The 21,054-nt window shown below is 34.3% G+C and overlaps 1 protein-coding gene across 5 annotated transcripts in view; it reads right to left on the bottom strand.

Annotated features, from left to right (window-relative positions):
• Positions 1–21,054, bottom strand: part of PRPF40A (pre-mRNA processing factor 40 homolog A) — a 54,089-nt gene that overhangs the window by 15,688 nt on the left and 17,347 nt on the right. For 3 of the 5 annotated variants that reach the window (XM_032410338.1, XM_032410348.1, XM_032410374.1), the window contains 6 exons: positions 20,503–20,519; positions 5,796–5,906; positions 4,150–4,270; positions 3,864–3,917; positions 2,305–2,329; positions 1,237–1,611 (listed from right to left, as the gene is read on the bottom strand). In XM_032410338.1, the coding sequence (XP_032266229.1) occupies positions 1,237–1,611; positions 2,305–2,329; positions 3,864–3,917; positions 4,150–4,270; positions 5,796–5,906; positions 20,503–20,519 (703 nt within the window). The remainder of the gene's footprint in view (positions 1–1,236; positions 1,612–2,304; positions 2,330–3,863; positions 3,918–4,149; positions 4,271–5,795; positions 5,907–20,502; positions 20,520–21,054) is intronic. The other 2 variants (XM_032410354.1, XM_032410364.1) reach the window with 1 other exon arrangement.

Genomic DNA, 21,054 nt, shown 5'->3' with positions numbered 1-21,054 from the left:
CGTCTGGCAGGTTCAGTTCAAAGAGCATGCAACTCTTGATCTTGGGTTGTGAGTTAGAGCCCCATGTTGGGTGTAGAGATTATTAAAATAATAAAACAGGAGTGCATCAGTGGCTCAGTTGATTGAGCATCCGACTCTTGCTTTCGGTTCAGGTCATGATCTCAGATCTTGAGATGGAGCTCCAAGCTGGGCTCTGGGCTCAGAGGGGAGTTTGCTTTCCCTCTCCCTTTACCCTCCTCTCCTGCACGAGTGTGCGTGCTCTCTCTCTCTCTCAAATAAATAAATCTTTAATAAAATAAAACTTAAAAAAAAATAAAAATAAAAAAGGACTGAAGGATGTAAGTAAAATGTTACTCTTTTATGCCTTCAAATATACCATTAGATTGCTTTTTCAACTTCTAAACAGAAAAAATTATAAAGCTATTTTCAACTTTGGGAAATGTACATAAAAATCTAAAAAGTATATTTACAAGGAGTTGGGAGATGAAATCAATATGCTTAAATATTAAGATGGGTGATCATGTTTGGAATTTGACACCATGGTTAACATTTTTTTAAAATATATGTGGACATCATTAAAGCCAGGAAGCATGGCTCAAGGTTACTTTTTTATCTATATAAAGCACAGCCATATGAAATATGACCAGATGATAGGGAACACAAGTACATGTGAACTATAAACTGACAGATGCAGCTGTTTTGCCATATTAAAAAGTTGTAGCAATTTAATTACAGTAACAGTTTTCCTTCTACATCCTACTAAATATTTTTGTCTACTTAATTTTTGCTTCTATTTGTTCAACATCAAACTATAGCACTTCCTTTCAGGGCTGTGCTAAGTCATATTTGAGACTGTCCGCAAAATAAAGTAATACTAATCCTGTATTTAAAATTTTGTTATTTTAATAATCATGGCTTTTTTGCACTAGTTTTGATTTAAAATTACAGCACCACAACTGACGTATCTTGATTACTAAGGTGCTTGGTACCCCCCTTTAAATTTGTGCCTCACCCTCGATCTCTGAATTCTGCTTCCTAAAACTTGAGGATTAGTTTTTCAACAGTTTAAGAGCATGACCTCACAAAATTCAGCCTTGATAATGATTCATTATCTAAAGGCTCATGTTTTGATTCACACAAAAATTTTGAACACTCAATGGCCACCATGTAAACTGGCAATTTCTTGCATTAATGAGGTCTGGTACTGATTTGCAAAACACAAGTCACTGAACTTACTCAGCTACAGTTTCCTGCTTAGCTGTTTCTTCTCCAGTATTACTGGATACTTCCATACTCTGTTCCTGAACAGCAGGAGTACTAGTAAGTTGTGCTTGTTCTTCAGTTGAAATTGTCACTGTATTCTCGTTATCTACAACGGTAGCAACAATCGAAGTAACTTCTGGCTCAGGAACGACTGGACCAGTTCCACCGACAGTGTTTGAAGCAGAGGTGGAAGCACTGGCATTGGCTGCGGCGGCCGCGGCAGCAGCGGCGGCGGCGGCAGCAACGACGGCGGCAGCGGCTTCCGCAGCAGCCATGGTGCTCATGGTGGTCGGAATTTCTGTTGTAGGAACCGGGGCTGTTGATGTTGTGGTGCACTCCTCTTGCTTACTATGTATTAAAAAAACAACAAAAACTGGGTCATCTCCTTAAGTAATAATCAGAAAGCCAAACAACACTAGTTTTTATCATAAAATCAAATGAGTAAGAGAAACTACAAAAGGGAAAAAGGCAATGTGGCAAACTATTAAGCCATTTGAAAAGATGAAAAACACAGAATGACACTGGATTATTTTGATTTAACTGAGCAAACATTCAGGTTAATACAGGATAGGGACTCATGCAACACTCTGCACTTCCAAAAGTCCAATAATTGTTTTTGTTCACAAAATGCCCTACTATCAGACTGTATTATACATCATAAAATTTGGCCTATATCATAAATTTCTATAAGAACTTTAAATTTTATCCATTTCATATATTAAAAGGGAAACCTGAATACAGGAAGACATATATACTTCATCCATTCCCAAATTAAATCAAACCAAATTTTGAACTTTTCTACAACACAGCCTTCTTAATTCAAAGGATGCAATCCAAACTCCAACAATCACTGTCTAGTAAAGTGTCATTTGTATATCTTGAGTAAATATCCTTCTCCTGCCCCCAATCTCCAAAGACATCAAACCATCAGGCCCGACATGTTAAATACTATTTATACTATAAAGCAAATAGTTAAAACAAGAATGCTATATACAGGAGATACCAAATTTATAAATTGTACTGACGCCCAAAATTGCTTACCTGCTTTCTTCAGCTTTGATCATTGCTATTAAAGAGAAAAAAGCAAAGTTACATATGACATGGATTTTAAATACAATCACTGAAAACAAACATTAAAGGGAGATAAAGAGAAGTTTCATACAGTAAGATTTAATTTACCATCCAAAAAAACAAACTTTTTCAGAGCAAATTCTTGCTCCAAAGTTGCAGGGTAGCAATTAAAGAATGAAGACAAATTTAAACAACAGCAGTTTTTAGGAAAGTTTCTCTGCACACTGCTACTTTCCCAAAGGCTGCTGGCTATTGCAAAAACTCTCTGAAAATATCTGTATAATTCTGTATTAAAACAGTATTTTCCCCAAGGGTAAAACTAATTGGTTTTTTTCCTAAGATACCAAATTCAAAATGAGACCAAATTCGTATCATGAAATTCCAGCACAATATACTAGCATTGACAGGTAGATAGATAGTTATACACACCAACTGTTTTGTACTAGGGTTATATCAGAAATGAGCTTGATATTTCTTACATAAATAAAATGGGAATCTACCTATCTACAATATTATTATTAGCCAATGCTAGTATAAAATTTAAAGAGCTTTAAAGATTTGCATTCAATATTTCAGCTTTTATTCCAATTAAATTTTTCTTTATGGGTAACAAAAATATTCAGCATCTTTAGGGAATGAGGTGGTCCACGTAAGTGATAACAAAGCTGAACTTTATGAAAGTATTTTAAAAACTTATCCCCCTTTAATGGAAAGCATTTCTGAAAGTATATTTAGGATGTCTGACAAAACACACTAAAGGAGTCATCATAACTAACATAACATATTTTTTAGATACAATGATGATCTAAGCTAATTATGTGACACAAGAAAAAGGTAAGTAGATTTAAGACCACAGTTCTTCTGGGAAATTTTTATTCTCTTTACTGTCAGATGTCATTCCACACTGCAGATTATTTTATTAGCCCCATTTCTAAAATCTACTGCTTCTAAATCAATAATTTATACCAGATTCTATTAGAAGTGAGAGTAAAAGAACTAAATTTTCAATTCTCACTCTAATCTCTGCTATTTGAAGAACTGGGTTTCATATTAGGTAGTATTTCCAGATTCTCAGGGGTATTCTGAACAGTTGAGGATAATGAAAAATACTCGTAAAGCATGGCATTTTGTTTATTTCTCCCATAACATAAAGGCTATTTTGCAATGTTGTGCTAAAATAATATCAGCATTAAATGTATAGTCTGATAATAAAAAAATTTAAACTGAACTCAAGGCTCTCTGCTATCTGCTATATGGGTTAAGTCACATATTGCATGTATGTACCAACACACACAGTTGTATTTAGAATTATTGTACATGATGTCCTTATTCAATTTTCCAATGGTAAATTTTTTTTAAATCAAAGTATAATTTTAAAAGTCACAAGCTCATTTATAATATAACCCTTTAATGAATTTTTAATTAGAGGTTTCTCACTGCAGATTTATCCAATCATGGTTAGTGAACATTAGTAACATACTTTAAAAATGTTAAATAATGACAGAAAATGAATTATCAAAGCAGCTCACCATGCAGGTTTGATTTTGTAATAAGACTTCCAGCAACAATGGTATTCTGGTATCCTAGTTTCAGTGGAATCAAATCAAATAAAAATCTATTTAAAATCTATAGAACTGATATCTAGAGCAACAAGAAAATAAGAGCCCATAAAACTGTTACACCATTTAAAATGTTCTAATCATTTTTAAAAATAAGACCTGTGTTTGAACAATCCTATTTATGAAGGATTGTTTCAATGTGAATGACATAGATATGTAAAAAATTAACATTAAAAATTATTTTTTTCTGTGTTACCTTCAAGATCCTCAAGTTCTTTAGGTTTGGCCCAGCGGGATTCTTTTGTTTGAGAATTATAATAGTAAGGCTTTCCAGAGTCAGATTTGTATTCCTTCCAGGGACATTTAGATAAAAGTTGCTAAAGGGAAATAGAAATCCTCAGTAATGTATTTAGCATCACTAATCATTCACACTACTGTTTCACTAAATATTATCAATCTGTACAAATCAAATGCTTTTAAGATAAGCCACCAATTATAGAATACTTAGTAGGTGATATTATTTAAAATATTATTTAATCTTTGCAATAATACTGCAACATCCATACTATATTTCAAATTTATACTGTTACTTACAGAAAGTAACTTAAGATAATACACCTAATTAAGTGGCAGAGGCAAGATTCAAAACCAGGTCTAAGTAAATTTCAAATCCAATTTGCTGGTGCCATTTACACCCCCATCATAGGTGAAATTTATCATATGCATTTCACAGACTTCTCAAATACTAACAAAAGTAGGAAAAACATAAAAACTGGGAAAAAGCAAAATCTCGTTTACCCATGCTTAGATATCAGTTTTATGGCTAGTAATTTATTAAACTTATGTGAACTATCTTATGTAAGGAAACAATAAGTATGATATACTTAAAACCTAATATATAAAACTGGTTAGCGTGGCATGAGAATGCTACGGAAAACTCCTATTTAGACGGTGTCTTAGTGATGATATTTAAGGAAGAAATAACTGCCTATATCAGTACTGGGATAAAAAAAAATTAAGTCTATGCCAACCTCCCATCCCAAGTACTGCTGTGCATATTAGTGTGGTGGCCTGGAAAATATTTTTATATCCTCAAATTCCTTAATTAAGAGGGAGAAAATAAAGATATGCTGCCAACTTGGAAAAATCTCCAAGTGTGGCTTGAAATGCCAGATCAACTCTTACTTAGGACTCCAGAGTTCCTAATTAAACCATCTGCAATAAAGCTTACTCAGTTTAGTCCTTCAATCTAATTTCCACACTGTATATTGTGAATGATAAAATTTGCAACACAAAAAGAAATACACATACTTTCAGGGGCTTTTTCCACAAAGACAATTTCCCACTCTAACAGAAGGATACTTATATTTTTAATTTAATTCCATCTCCATTACCCCAAACTCACTGGAAATGTTTAAGAATTCACTGGAAGACATTTGCAATCACCTAGGTTCGCTATAAAGGGAAAACAGTTTAAAATGTGATTTTAGGGATGCCTGGGTGGCTCAGTCGGTTAAGTGTCTGCCTTTGGCTCAGGTCATGATCCCAGCATCTTGGGATCAAGTCTTGCATCAGGCTCCTTGCTCAGTGGGGAGCCTGCTTCTCCCTCTCCCTGCCGCTCCCCCCCTTGTGCACGTGCGCTCTTTCTCCGACAAATAAAATCTTTAAATAAATAAATTCTAAAAATGTGAATTTAAAGAATAGAGCGCAGAGAGTCCTTTTGCTCTTCCAATTTATTCTTTAATCCTTCTTAATTTGATGCCACCTGATAAAGTTTACTGAGCAGGGGCAAAAATCAGTAAACAAAATTGGTTTGCCTTCTAACAATCACCAATAAAATCCTAAGAAAAACATGACTCAATCTATTTAACAATCCCTAATTTTAAAGCCTCAAACTTTTACCTCAGCAGGTGTTTTCAGATCATCTGGTTTCTCCCAAGTAGACTGTTTTGTTTCAGTATTGTAGTAGTAAGTCCTTCCATCAGGTGATTTATGCTCGGTCCACATTGATTTCTAAAGAAAAAAATTACAAAAAGATTTCAATTATTTAACAGTGCTATGACACTCAATATCAGTTTTCATTAGTTTCATTAACAATATACGAAGAAATTGAAAGTATAAAAATAGGCATACTTTTCACAGTTCAAGTCATTTAGAGTAATTTATCAATGCAAGTAGTAGGGAGGTAACTGAAAAATAGACTTAAAAGTATTTCAAAAGTGGCATGGATCTCTCTCTTCTACAAAGTACCTCAGAAGTTTAAGGATAGGACTGTTTCTCTTAAGAATGATAATTTTCTAACTAACACACAAAAGACAATCTATGTGCAACATAGGTTATCTTAGCTATGCCTTATAGCTAAAATATATGAAGCAGATGCTATTGTTGTATAGGTGGATTGATCATGATCTCAACAATGTGAATTCAGAGAATATTTACATCAAGTTAGACAAAGTTCTAGACTGACATGCCATAAAGATGCAGCTGTCAAAACTACAAAGGATGGGTGTTTGGATGATAGTCAAAATTTAACAATCAAGGTGAAATTTAACAGGGATAAAATGTGAATCCAAATGTCTCAACACAAGATGGGTGAGAAAGTTTTATGTGACACTAGTTTGATATAGAATATAAATCTACTCTTGGACCCAGAAGAACTACTAGGAACCTACTAAAAGTTGCTAGTAAAACCTCAGGCATCAATAAACATGATGCCTCAAATAAATGCTGGTTAAGAGTTTACAAGATTCCCATACATATACCCATAAAATAATAAAGAGGGTGGGAAGAAACTTTGAGAGGTGATAGGTGTCTGTGGTCTTGGTGGTGATAGTTTCCCAAGTATGCATTTATTCTCCAAATCATCTGGTTGTACACATTAAGCATGTACAGTTTTATAAGTCAATCATATCCTTAATAAAGAGGTTGTTTAAAAAAAGTAATTTTACAAGGAATCATGAATGAATTAATTACTGAATGCGATCAAAGGTATTAAGTCCAGTTCCAGGTACCAGATTATTTAGATAATAACAAAGTAGGCTTGAAAGAGGATTAGAGAAGATCTATATCACATTTCTTCAAATCTAAGACAAAACACTGTATCTATCTCTAAAAAAAAAGTAAAATCATCTTCGAACTATCACATGCTTTTTAACAATCAGATTTTACATTACATTTCTGAAAGATATATTCTTAGACACCGATTTTTATCACAATTCAGTTTTTTGAATAAAAAGAAAGGCAAATAAAATAGTTCAGCTGTTCTTTAAACTTCATATTGAGACCATTTTGTATATGAGAGCTGCCGACATCCATTATATTCCACACAATATCATCCCCTTTGCTATCAAAAATATTGGTAATGCAGCATTAAAACAAACACAAAAAACTAAAAACCACCAGTACTTGTTCTTAACTATCTTCTGTCCATACTTAAAGGTGACCTTTTTTTCTTCCTTATTAACTTTATTGAGAAATAGCACATACCTACTTTTGATTTCTGCTTTGGGAATGTGGCTCAACACATATCATTTCATTGCTTTTTCTACTCTCTCACCATAATCATTTTATTCCTAAGCTGATAAGAGTGCTATGCCATTACTTCTAGAACTTTCTTTCAAGCCACTGACATTCATTCTTCTGATGCTGGCACTTTTTGTTGTTCAATCATGCACAACTAAGCCATAACTCCTGTCTGGAGAATGGAGATCGTAAGACACAATGGATTACAGGATGAATCTCAATTTCAGACATGTTCAATGGTCAAAGCAAATATGCTAAGTGATTTAAGGAACATTTGCAAAAGGTGGGGATGGAGAACAAGAAAAGGGGACTTAAGAACACAAATGTGATTTTCACACAAGTAGATGAGGAAGATGATTATTTTCTAAAACTTCTGAGAAGAAAATTGGAGTTAATGTGAATGAATTTTAAATAGCCATTAGAATTCAAAGAAAAAACTTGATAAAATGTGAGCTGTTTGATAAGAAAATGTTTATCTCTTCTTAAACAGATTAAGTCCTCTCACATCACTATTTACAAAATGGAATCTGCATGGTATAGAAAGATAGTTCAAAAAGTATACTAAATTCTTTAACTTGTTCTAGCACTGTGTGCAGGATAGGACAACTACAATCTCTCTGGAGCAAACATAGTAACTGCTGGAAAATATTTGGCTTGCTGCCACTTTAACATCTAACCAAAAGGTGATGTGATTTAGAGATACATGAAAGCTTCAACTGTATGAGTACTGCTTCATTTGACAAATTAAATCCTGCTAAGGTAGACAGAGGTTTATATTTCTTTCATATTTAAAAAAAAAAAAAAATGGGGCGCCTGGGTGGCTCAGTTGGTTAAGCAACTGCCTTCAGCTCAGGTCATGATCCTGGAGTCCCGGGATCGAGTCCCGCATCAGGGAGCCCGCTTCTCCCTCTCCCGCTCCCCCCTCTTGGGCTCTCTCTCTCTCAAATAAATAAAATCTTAAAAAAAAAAAAAAAAAAAGAACTCAGTAGCATCTCAGGACTGCACTAAAAAGGAATCTCTTAAGTTCCAAAATTATATTTAAACTTCCCAAGTAACATCTGCTAAAGGGCATTCAGAAAAGAGGAAGTTCACCAGAAATAAACTCATGAAAAAATGGAATTAAAAAGGGACAAGGTACACTTGACCAAATAATAGGGATAAAGAGGAGAAATGTACAAACCAGTAAAACAAACAATAAAGCAATTTAGTATTCACTAGCTATTATTTTATTTAAGCCTTACAACTAACTACACTGCGAAGCAGCATGAACACTAATCCCATTTTTCAAATAAGAAAACCAAGGCTTAGGAGGGTTAATAACCCGCTCATAGGAAGTAAATATACCTCATTCAGGAAGTAAATAAAACTAGAAATAATTCAAATTTTCTTCTAAAGATCACATTTTACCCACACAAATGCTGTGTGAAGGATACTATATTCAGAACAGTCTACTTGTCAGTAAGGACACATACATTCCTGATCTACCAATGAGTGGTAAGCATTGTGCTAATTGCTTTGCATCAATTCTCAAATTAATTCTTTTAATAATCCCGCCAGGTAGATACTATTTATTATCTCCACTTTATAAGAAGAGAAAAAGGAACACAAGAAAGTACAGGAACATGCCCAAGGTAACACAGCTGGCTAGTGAGTTCATTACAACATTGTCCTGCCCCACCCACTAAGGTCCTATTGAAGAGCAAGGCTCCAACACTTTGCATTACGAGAAACAGAATCATTTCAAATAGGAATATAAATTCTGTACTAATGCCTTTAACTAATATACCAAATCTACTTATAGAAGTCAATTCTGGAGAAAAATGATTTATCTGATAAATTTTTGTTCCTTTTCCTTAAATGTATCTAATTTGCAACTTAAAGTAAAACTGTACCTTGTTTCTGGCCAAAACTAGTAATATTTTAAAAGAAAACTTTAAAAACAAATGTATCTTGAATGTTGAATATAAGATGCAGAATGGCATAAAATGTTAATGGGTATGTCAATAATTAACAACTGTAAAGATGTCTTCATAGGATAAAACATGACTTAGGCAAGTACTTACTAAATATGGAGAACAGCAGAGTCTATCGAAAAACTTATTTTCCTAAAAATTACTATTTTTTTAAAAAACACAAGACCTTTCAGAGCAATAAACAAATGCTGCCTATAAAATACTTAGACTGCCCTTGCATAATCAGAGAAAACCTAACAAAGACTTAGATGTGTATTCTGAATGGGTCAAAACCAGGACATTGCTTTTAACCGTAAGTTATTTGCTTTGAGGACTTGTAGGAACAATTAAGATAATTCTTGCACTGGAGCTTTAGAATTACTCTGCACTTATGTCACAGATGACAGACTTCCCCAAATTATTGTATTACTGTGACAGTTACTGTCAACACAAATGGCAGTTCTGGGTAATAAACCAAAAGTCAGCATTTTCACAAATGATAAAGTAGAAGCATAAATTTGCAAAGTAAGACATTAAAAAACTATCATCCTTAATATACAAAAATCTACTACAATCAACAAGACAATCTTATGGGAAAATAAACACGACCCTTAACAGAACTTAATACAGATAATATAATTAGATATTCAACTTCATTAGTAAATCAAGGAAGCATACATTAAATGAAAACTTTTTGTTCTTCAGGTCAGTGACAGTTAAAGACTTAGTATACAATGTTAAAAGGATGTGAAGAAATGTGCACTGTCACACTAGTGTTTGGAATGGAATTAGTATTGGTTCGCTGCCAATTTACTGGTTCTCATCAAAACTGAAAATGCAAATAAACAAAAGAAAAAGAAAAGAGCTGCAAACAACCTCTTGATGCTGATATTTCACTCCACAAAACCCCATTTATATAGTTGCAAAGATGTACAAGAATGTTCTCCACAGGATTACTTGTAATGAGGAAAAATTAGAGATAATTCAATATCCACCCACAGGAAAACCATTCAATTAGGGTCCATTCATACTGTAGATTTATCTTATGGAGATCTGTTTTTTGATATAACAGAAAACGTCTAAGATGCAGTTTGAAATACAAAGTGAGACACTGTGATATAGCAGCAAAATATATACAGAAAATTTTTAAAAGAAAAAAAAGACTTGATAAAAGGAAAAAAAGCATATATATATTTACCAAGACAGCTAATATACTTTTCAGATATCAAGAAGCTAGTCAACAATTGGGCTGTGAATAAATTCAATACTCAAACTATATAAACATATGTACATCAGGTAAACATTTATACATACGAGTATTTCTGTAGTAACGTGTAAGTTCAACTGAATGAAACCAAAAAAACATGACTAAATCTAAACACTAAATAGGTAGAAAAATTCTAAATAAGGAACTACTCTAAATAAGAGAAATTAATAAAAAGCCAAAATATAAGATTAGAATTAAGGAAGAACATAATCACGAATTTACAACCAATTCCCAAAATCTAGAGGAAATCATTTCCTCAGACTATTATAATTCGCCCTAGAAGAAACACATCATACATGAATATTCCAATTACTGTAGAAGCAACTGAAAGATACCCAACCAGATTAATTTCATAGCAGAACACCACATAAGCTTTAAAGAACACAGAATTACAATGTCCTTGTTTCAGGTCACAGGAAAAGATGAAAAGCTCTTTATTAATAGTAAAACTCAAAAGAAGAGATCAAAAAAGAAAAGCAGGTAATGTTACTTATGAATATAAATCTTAAAAACTTAAATATAACATTAGCCAAGAGAATCCTGCAATGTATATACTCTGACCAAGTAGAATTGATTATAGCAGTGCCGCGGTGGTTTAATATTGGGAAATCTATAAGAACGAAACTATTTCTAATAACAAACTGAAAAAAAAAAATCACAGGAGCACACCAATACACTTGGTATGATCAAATCACATCCTGAAAATTATGATGGTTTGGAAGTATTAAAAAAATAAAAACAAAAATCTTAGAAACAACAAAAAAAAAAACCTAAATGATAAAGGGCAACTTACTGAAAACTAATAAAAATTATTCTAAGGCCACTCCCATTAAAATCATGACCAAAAGGTGAGTCTACAATCAGTGTATTTCAACAAACACGTAATAGCAATAAAATGAAATAACTGGCATATCTGGGAAAGAGATAAATTCTTTTATCTTTATTGCTAAAGATTCAAATGAAATCTAGTTGAAATTAAAAAAAAAAAAGAGTATAATAGACCTAGATCTAAGATAAATATACAAAAATCTTTGAATTGACAATAACTAGCTTGCAATAAAAATGTGAAAAAAATCCTATTTAGGGCGCCTGGCTGGCTCAGTTGGTTAAGTGACTGCCTTCGGCTCAGGTCATGATCCCAGGGTCCTGGGATCGAGCCCCACATCGGGCTCCCTGCTCAGCGGGAGCCTGCTTCTCCCTCTCCCTCTGCCTGCTGCTCTGCCTACTTGTGCTCTCTCTGTCAAATAAATAAATCTTAGACAAAAAAATCAAGTTTTTAGAAGGTAAAATAAACTGTAATGAAAACGAGGGACTTACATATGGATAAAAAGTTAACAGACCAAAAACTTAATCTGAATGTACATGCATTTAGTAATTTAGCCTTGAAATGCATAGCAACAGAAAAATACAAGGAGAAAAAGATGACATCTTTTCAAGCTAAAGACGTTAAGACACTCCTCTTTTTAGGTAGATCAAACAGATGAAAAATATGCCAAGATATAACAGAATAGCAAAATAACTTTAAATTAAAAGCACACAAAATTATCCTAAAAATTGATCTTAAAATAGACATAAGTGAAGCTTTAATAAAATGTAAACATTTCAGAGACTGTGCTTTTTTTTTCCCCCCTTGCTTTCTGATAATATGCAAAAAAGTTTACTTTATTTCAAAAAAAAAAAAAAAAAAAAGTCACCCAAAGGCATGATTCATGAAAGAAGAACTGACAGACCGGACTTCGTTAAAAACTTCTGTTCTGCCAAAGACACAGTAAAAAAAATGAAAAAACAAGCCACAAATTGGGAGAAAAAATCTGCAAAAGACATATCCGATAAAAAACTGTTATCCACAATATTACAAAGACCTCTTTAAACTTAACATGAAGAATATGAACAATCCAGGAGCACATGGGTGGCTCAGTGGGTTAAGTGTCCGACATGTGATTTCGGCTCAGGTCATGACCTCAGGGTTTTTAAGATCAAGTCCTGCATTGGGCTCCGTGCTGGGTGTGAAGCCTGCTTAAGAGTCTCTCTCTCCCTCTCCCCACCTTTCTCTCTCTCTCCCTCTCTAAAAAAAAAGAATATGAACAACCCAATTAAGAAATGTTCAAAAGATATGAACAGATACCTCACCAAAAAAGACATACAGGTGGTAAATAAGCCCATGACATGGTGCTTAACACTGTACATTATTACAGAATTGCAAATTAAAATCAACCCCTTTTTATTACTGGTGGGAATTCAAAACAGGATAGCCACTTTGGAAGGCAGTTTGGCAACTTCTTACAAAGCTAAATACATTTTTACCATATGATCAAACAAACATGCTCCTTGGTTATTTACCCAAATGAGTTCAAAACTTACGTTCACCCAAAGATCTGCTAATGTTTAAAACAGTTTATTCATTGCCAAAACTTGGAAGCAAAACTCCAATGTCTTTCAGGAGGTGAATGAACTGTGGCAAGTCCAGACAATGAAATATTATTCACTGCTCTTATCATCATTGTTACGATTGTATTATTCAGTACCAAAAAGAAAAAAAACTATTAAGCCATGAAAAAAATGGAGGGAACTTAAATGTATGTTACTAAGTGAATGAAACCAGTCTATAGAGGCTACATACTGTATGATTCTAACTATATGACATTTAGAAAAAGGTAAAACTATGCAGACAGTAAGAAGATCAGTAGTTGCTAGGGGCAAGGGGTGGAGGTGGGGAAAGAGATGAACAGGTGGAGCACAGAAGATTTTCAGGGTAGTGAAATTATTCTGTACACACTATCATGATGATACATGTCATTAACATTTGTTAAAACTCACAGACTACGTAACACCAGAATAAACTCTAATGTAAACTGGACTGTGGGTAATAATGATGTGTCAGTGTAGGATCACTGATTGTAACAAATGTTAACACGCTGGTGGGAGATGCTGATAGTAGGGGAGGCTATAAGGGGAGGGAATATTAAGGAACTCTTTACTTGGTGTTCAATTGTGCTACTAACCTAAAATTGCTCTTAAAAAAGTCAATTAAAAAAAATCCCAAATCTAGAAACCAAGAAAAACATACCACCCAATATCCTTTTAATAAAGAAATCAAATGAGGGAAAAAGAAAAAATATTGGGAACAGAGTTAAATGAAAACCCTCTATGTCAAAACTTAAGCAACACAGTAAACTTAGTACAAAAAAATGTCTAACAACCATGAGCTAAGTACTCAAGAAGCTAGAAAAAAGGCAACAGAGTAACCAAGAAGGAAATAAAGATGACAGCAGAAATAAACCGAATGGTTACCCCTTCCAAAAAACAAAATAATGGCAACGACAGGATTCTAACTCTATGCTAAATAATTATTAAACCTCAACAAAACAGAGAGATATAGTGAAAAACATAAATAAATTTAAAACTGGAATAGCGCAATAACCACTAAAGAAATTCAAATAGTTATCCAAAATCTCTATACTCAAAAAGTATTAAGTCCAGACAGTTTTTACTTGTGTTCTATCAAGCTGTTAAATAAGTTTTGCAGCATTTATATAAATTGTTCTAAGGACCAGAAAGAGAAGGGTTATTACCCAGACACAAACAACCTAAATAAGATATTAGCAAATTGAATTCTGAAGGAATTAAATATACGTGTGTGCACATATATACACCCTTAACACACTTCATGAATAAAACTAGGCTTCACCTTAGTAATGCAAAAATGAGATATCAGAAAATATATCTGTGTACTTACTTGCACATTAACAGACTACAGAAATGACCATCTCAGTAGATAAGAAAAAAAGCATTGGAGAATTTTAAAATCAAGTTCGTGGGGCGCCTGGGTGCTCAATCGGTTGAGCATTTGACTCTTGATTTCAGCTCAGGTCATGATGGAGCCCCCGTGTCAGGCTCCAGCCCGCTTAAGATTTTCTCTCTTCCCCTTCCTCTGTCCCCACCCCCACCCCACCCCACTCTGGTGTGCATGCATGCACGCTCTCTCTCTAAAAATAAATAAATAAAGTTCATAATGACCTCTCCCAGCAAACCAAGAAAAGAAGTGTCAATAAGGGTTGTTTATCAAAAAGCTATAGTAAACATCCTATTAAATGGAGAAATTTAATACATAATCCCTTTAAGAGAGAAAAAAAGGTAATGATGCCAGCTTATCATCACTGCTACTTGCTCACCATAGTACTAGAGGTTTTGGCTGAGACAGTAAAAGTTGAAAGATTAGAAAAAAAGGAGCCGAAACTCAAATTTAAGCTCTATTACAAAACGACACAAAAGAACTGACTACCATGTTCACTGATATGACTTAGTATTATAAATATGCCCCCACAATCTATAAATTCAATGCAACTCCAATTAAAATACCAAAAATATCTTCTTGGACACCTGAAACGGATTAAAAAAATTTTTAATTTTTTTTTAAATTTTTTTTTTAAAGATTTTATTATTTGAGAGAGAGAATGAGAGAGAGAGAGAGCACATGAGAGGGGGTAGGGTCAGAGGGAGAAGCGGACTCCCTCCTGAGCAGGGAGCCTGATGTGGGACTCGATCCCGCGACTCCAGGATCATGACCTGAGCTGAAGGCAGTCGCTTAACCAACTGAGCCACCCAGGCGCCCTAAAAAATTTTTTAAAAGATACTGTGCAGGAAAACACGGAGACCAATAAAAATATTCAGGTAAAAGGGAAAACAGGTAAGCTATAGAGTAAGATAATACAATGCTATTTATAGAAAAAACATGTATTATATATAAAAAACCTGAAGACTTCACTGAAAAACCTATTAAAAATAAATTCAATAAAGAAGGATACAAAAATCTGTTGCATTTATTAACATGAACAAACTATCAGAAAGAAAATTAAGGAAAAAAGTCCCATTTACAATTGCACCAAAAATAATAAAATACCTAGGAAAAAATGTAACCAAGGAGGTGAAAGATCTGTACAAGTGAAAACTAGGACACTAATAAAAAAAAAAAAAATTAAAGACATAAACAGAAAGACATTCCACGCTCACGGATTGAAAAAAATTAATATTGTTCAATGTCCATACTACCCAAAGCAATCTACAGACTCAACGTAACCCCTATCAAAATTCCAAAGGCACTTTTCAAAGAAATAGAACACATAATCCTAAAATTTGGATGGAATCACAAAAAGACTGAACAGCCAAAGCAATCTGAAAAATAAAACTGGAGGCATCATGCTCCCTGCTTTCAAACTATACTACCAAGGTATTGTAATCAAAATAGTATAGTCCTAGCATAAACAGAGACATATAGATCCATACAACAGAATTAAGATCTCAGAAATGAACTCATGCATAAATGGTTGATTTATGACAAAGGAGGCAGGAATATGTAAGAAAGGACAGCCACATGCAAAAGAATGAAACCAGACTACTGTCTTCCATCATGCACAAAAATTAACCCAAAATGGAGTTAGGCTTGAATGTAAAGCCTGAAATCATGAAACTAGAAAAAAAGATAGGCAGTAAAAGCTCCTGACCATCAATCTTAGCAATGATTTATTGGATCTGATTCCAACAGCAAAGGCAACAAAAGCAAAATAAACAAGTGGACTACATCAAATTAAAACCTTCTGACACAACAAAGGAAATCATCAACAAAATGAAAAAGCAACCTACTGAACGGGAGAAAAATATCTGCAAATCACGTATATAAGGATTAATATCCAAAATATATAATGAGCTCATGCAACTTAACAGCAAAAACCCCCGAATACTCTGATTAAAAAATGGGCAGAGGATCTCAATAGACATTTTTCCAGAGAACACATAGAGATGGCCAACAGACATATGAAAAGATGCTCAACATCACTATTGGGGAAATGCAAATCAAAACCACAATGTGGTATCACCTTATATTTGTTGGAATGCCTATTATCAAAATCAGATAATAAGTGTTATGAGGGTGTTGTTGAAAAGGAAATCTTCATGCACTGTTGGTGGGAATGTAACTAGTATAGCCCCTACGGAAAACAATATGAAGGCTGCTCAAAAAATTAAAAATGGAACTATCATACAATCCAGCAATTCCACTTCTGGGTACTTATTCAAAGAAAATGAAAACAGTAACTCAAAAAGATAGATGTACTCCCAGGTTCAGAGCAGCCTTATTTACAATAGTCAAGATACAGAAATAACCTAGGTGTTCCTGGATGGATAAATGGATAAAGATGTGGAATACACATACACACACACACACACACACACACACACACACACACGCATGCATAGAGAGGAAAACTATGCAGCTATAAAAAGAATGAAATCTTGCCATTTGCAATAACACAGAGGGACCCTGAAGGCATTATGCTAACTGAAATAAGTCAAATGGAGAAAGGTAAGTACCATATTATCTCACATGTAGAATCTAAAAAACAACTAAAAATCCAAACTCAGATATAGAGAACAGACGGCAGGTGGGGGTTTGAAATGCGTGAAGAGTGTCAAAAGGTATAAATTTCCAGTTATAAAATAAGTAAGTCATGGAGATGTAATGTACGGCATGGTGACTACAGTTAATACTGTGCAGCATATTTCAAAGTTGTTATGAGAGTAAATCTTAAAAGTCCTCATCACAAGAGAAAAAGATCTGTAACTATGTATGCAGACAGATGTTAACTAAATTTATTGTGATCATTTTACAATGTATACAAATACCAAATAATTTTGTACAATCTAAAATGTTATGTCAATTACACCTCAACAAAAAAAATAAACATGAAATATATAAAGAAAAAAGAAAAAAAAACACACACAAAAATATCTACACAAAAAATTTCATAGTCTTTTCCCAATACATGCATGTCTTAGGGCACATATCAAAGTGAGCACCCATTAGGGAGGGTGCTGTAGGGATGGGAGTGAAGATGAAGCATAAAGTGAAAAAATGTGCGGAATCCTCCAAGGATCAACGACAGTGACCATAATCTGAAGAGTTTAAGTAACTCAAATTTGTGTACCGGAAATCTTTTTTTTTTTTTTAAAGATGTTATTTATTTACTTGAGAGACAAAGAGAGACAGTGTGCGAGCATGAGTGCGCATGAGTGGGCGGTGGGGGCAAAGAGGGAGAAGCAGGCTCCTCGCTGAGCAGGGAGCCCAATGCAGGCCTCAATCTCAGGACCCCAGGACCATGACCTGAGCCAAAGGCAGACACTTAACCAACTGAGCCACCCAGGTGCCCCTGTGTACCCAAAATCTAAAAAGAATTAAAGCAAATATTAAGTTTTCAAATACACAGTATTTTTAGATGGGAAAATTTAATAGAAAAGTAGAAAGTGTCAATTCTTCCAAAACTGTAATGAATTAAATATAATCCCAGATAAAAACACAACTTTGTCTTTTGAGTGTGTCGGGGTATGTATATATTTACAGATTATTTTTGGAGGGGGATACTGGAATTCATATACTAATACCTGAAAATAGCTAAGGATATAATGAAAAGAGAAACCATGAAACCAAGCCTTATTAAATATTTTTTTAAAGATTTATTTATATAAGAGAGAAAGAGAGAGAGAGAACAAATGTGGGGGAGGAGCAGAGAGACTCCTCCAGCAGACTCCCTGCTGAGCGCAGAGCCTGAGACTGAGATCATGACCTGAGGTGAAATTAGGAGCCAGCTGCCTAACCAACTGAGCCACCCAGAAGCACCACCTTACTAAATATTAAAGCTGTTTTAATAATAAAAAAAAAAAGTGCAATACTGGATGAAAAATAGATATGGACCAATGGAAAAGAAAATCCAGAAGTAGATGCCAGAATATGTGTGAATTTAATATATGATAAAAAAGATATTTCAGGGCACCTGGGTGGCTCAGTCTGTTAAGTATCTACCTTCAGCTAAGGTCATGATCCCCGGGTCCTGGAATCCAGCCCCACTCAGCAGGGAGTCTGCTTATCCCTCTCCTCTGCCCCTCATCCACCCCACGTGCTCATGTGCATGTGCTCTCTCCCTCTCTCAAATAAATAAAATCTTAACAAAAAAAGGTAACTTCAATTGGGGAAAAAAAGGTTTGATAGACAACTGACACAACCAAAACACGATGGTCAATCCCTCAAGGTGGAAAGCGTTAGGGTGAAATTTTACTTTCTTCTTTTTAACTATGTCTACTTCTTAATCCCTCAAGCGAGCCTGCATTATTTAAATAAACAGAAAAAAACATGAAGCTATCACTGGTTAAAAATACAAACAGGCACTTATAATGGAAGAATACCACATACATATTTTATAATTATTCAACTTTAAAAAAAAAAAATTTTATCGGGGCGCCTGGGTGGCTCAGTTGGTTAAGCGTCTGCCTTCGGCTTGGGTCATGATCCCAGGGTCCTGGGATTCAGCCCCGCATCAGGCTCCCTGCTCAGCGGGAAGCCTGCTTCTCCCTCTCCCACTCCCCGTTTGTGTTCCCTCTCTCGCTGTCTCTCTGTCAAATAAATAAATAAAAATTAAAAAAAAAAAGATTTTAGCTATTTATTTGAGAGAGAGAGAGATCCTCCATGCAAGCAGGGATAGGGGCAGAGGAGAAGGGAGAGAATCTCAAGCACACTCCACACCAAGCTTAGAGCCCAACTCAGGGTTGGATCGCATGACCGTGAGATCATGAACCGAGTGGAAGTTGGACACTCAACCAACTGAGCCATGAGGCGCCCCTATAACCATTCAACTTTTAAAGCAGAAGATACAAGAAACTTAAAACTTTTAAAGAGTCCACAATTAAAAGTCTTTCCCCCCATATTTATAATCAGTTCACAGCTTTTTGCATTTCCCCAACCATAATATGGGGATAACAGCTACCTCTCAGGACTATTTTGGTTAAATGAGATTATACATATAAACTCGTCTTTCTAGGGTGCCTGGGTGGTTCAGTCGGTTAAGCAGTTGACTCTTGATTTTGGCTCTGGTTGTGATCTCAGGGTTGTGTGACTGAGCCTTGCATTGGCTGCGTGCTGGGTGTGGAGCCTGCTTAAGATTCTCACTCTGCCCCTTTGTCCCCCCAAAACAAATAAACAAAATACCCTCTTCTTTCCAATGATCTTTAAGGCATTAATAAACAAACAAACAAAAAATCAAAGAAAACCTTGAGGCCAAAGGGCATGGCTATTATCAATAAGCAAAAAATAAGCATCTTTAAGTAAGGCTTTCAGACTTACATTATTTTCCCAAACATAATAAAAATATATAACAAAACACCATATACAGAAACATTAGCAAAAATAACTGTAACTACTATCTTAAAAAATCAAGTATGGAGAAAAAGAAATGCAGCACAGCAATAGCATTCTCTCTTTTCCTAAGGAGCAAAAAAAACCCAAACCAAAACAAAACAAAAAAAAAACCCCAAAAAAAACAAACAAAAAAACCACCACAACAAAAACAACCAACAACAAAAAACAAGCAATTTTGAATACTGTATTTGTCTTTCTGAAACCATTAGGGAAGGTACAAGCAAATAAGTATTTTAAATTCTGTATATTAGAAAGTCTACATTGGGTTTACAGTAATAAACAAGGGTACATTAATTTTTGTATACGAGTACCTTCTAATGTAAACCTTATGTGAAAATTATCAGGTTAATTACTGTATACCTATAGGTTCTGTTTCCCTTCTAATTGTACTGGGAGGGAAAAATTCAAATCTTTATAAAATCTGATGTATATCTGATTCCTTTTTCTCTCATTAAGTTCCATCAAAATTAAATTTTAAGATAAATCATTCAAACAATTTTTCAACCTTTGGCATAGAAAAGAAAGGAAAAAGATTCAAGTTAGCAGATAATCTTTAAAATAGAAATAAGGATCAATGTTGTAGGCTAAAGAAGTATAATGAAATAATTATGTTCCAGAGGTACTTACTGCACCAGATGTTGTACCTAAAAAAATAAAGGAACAATATTTACAATGTGATAAATCATGGTCTCCTCGAGTGAACATTTTTAAAGTATTTATTCATACTATTTCTTCCTCCTTAGCCTGTCACACTAAATATCCTAAGACTGTTCTATATGATTTATGTGCATGCTCTCTTTTTTACAAAATAAACATATACGGTGCAAAACATTTTCAGAATTAAGTGGCACTCTGAACTTTTAAACTGCAAACTCACTTGGATCCCACTGGAGAAGTATTCACAAGCTTTGCCTTTTGTTTCTCTTCTTGCTATTATACATGTCTATCTTAACTAATTCCTTTCTCTACTACACTACTGAAATAAAATAATGCCACAGACCTCAGATTCTATGCTTTAGATCTACAGCACCTTCAACTATATAAACTTCAGACTTGTGGTGTACAATATAATATCCACTAGCTACCACATGTTCCTGTTAAAAATTTTTAATTAAGATTAAATAAAATCTAAAAATTCAGTTCCTCCTTTGCACTAGCCAATTTCAAGTACTCAGTAAT

This window comes from Phoca vitulina, unplaced genomic scaffold, assembly GCF_004348235.1.
Source record: "Phoca vitulina isolate PV1807 unplaced genomic scaffold, GSC_HSeal_1.0 scaffold1, whole genome shotgun sequence".
Classification (NCBI taxonomy): Eukaryota; Metazoa; Chordata; class Mammalia; order Carnivora; family Phocidae; genus Phoca; species Phoca vitulina.
The sequence above is the reverse complement of the archived record's forward strand: the minus strand, read 5'-3'. Positions and strand labels throughout refer to the sequence as shown.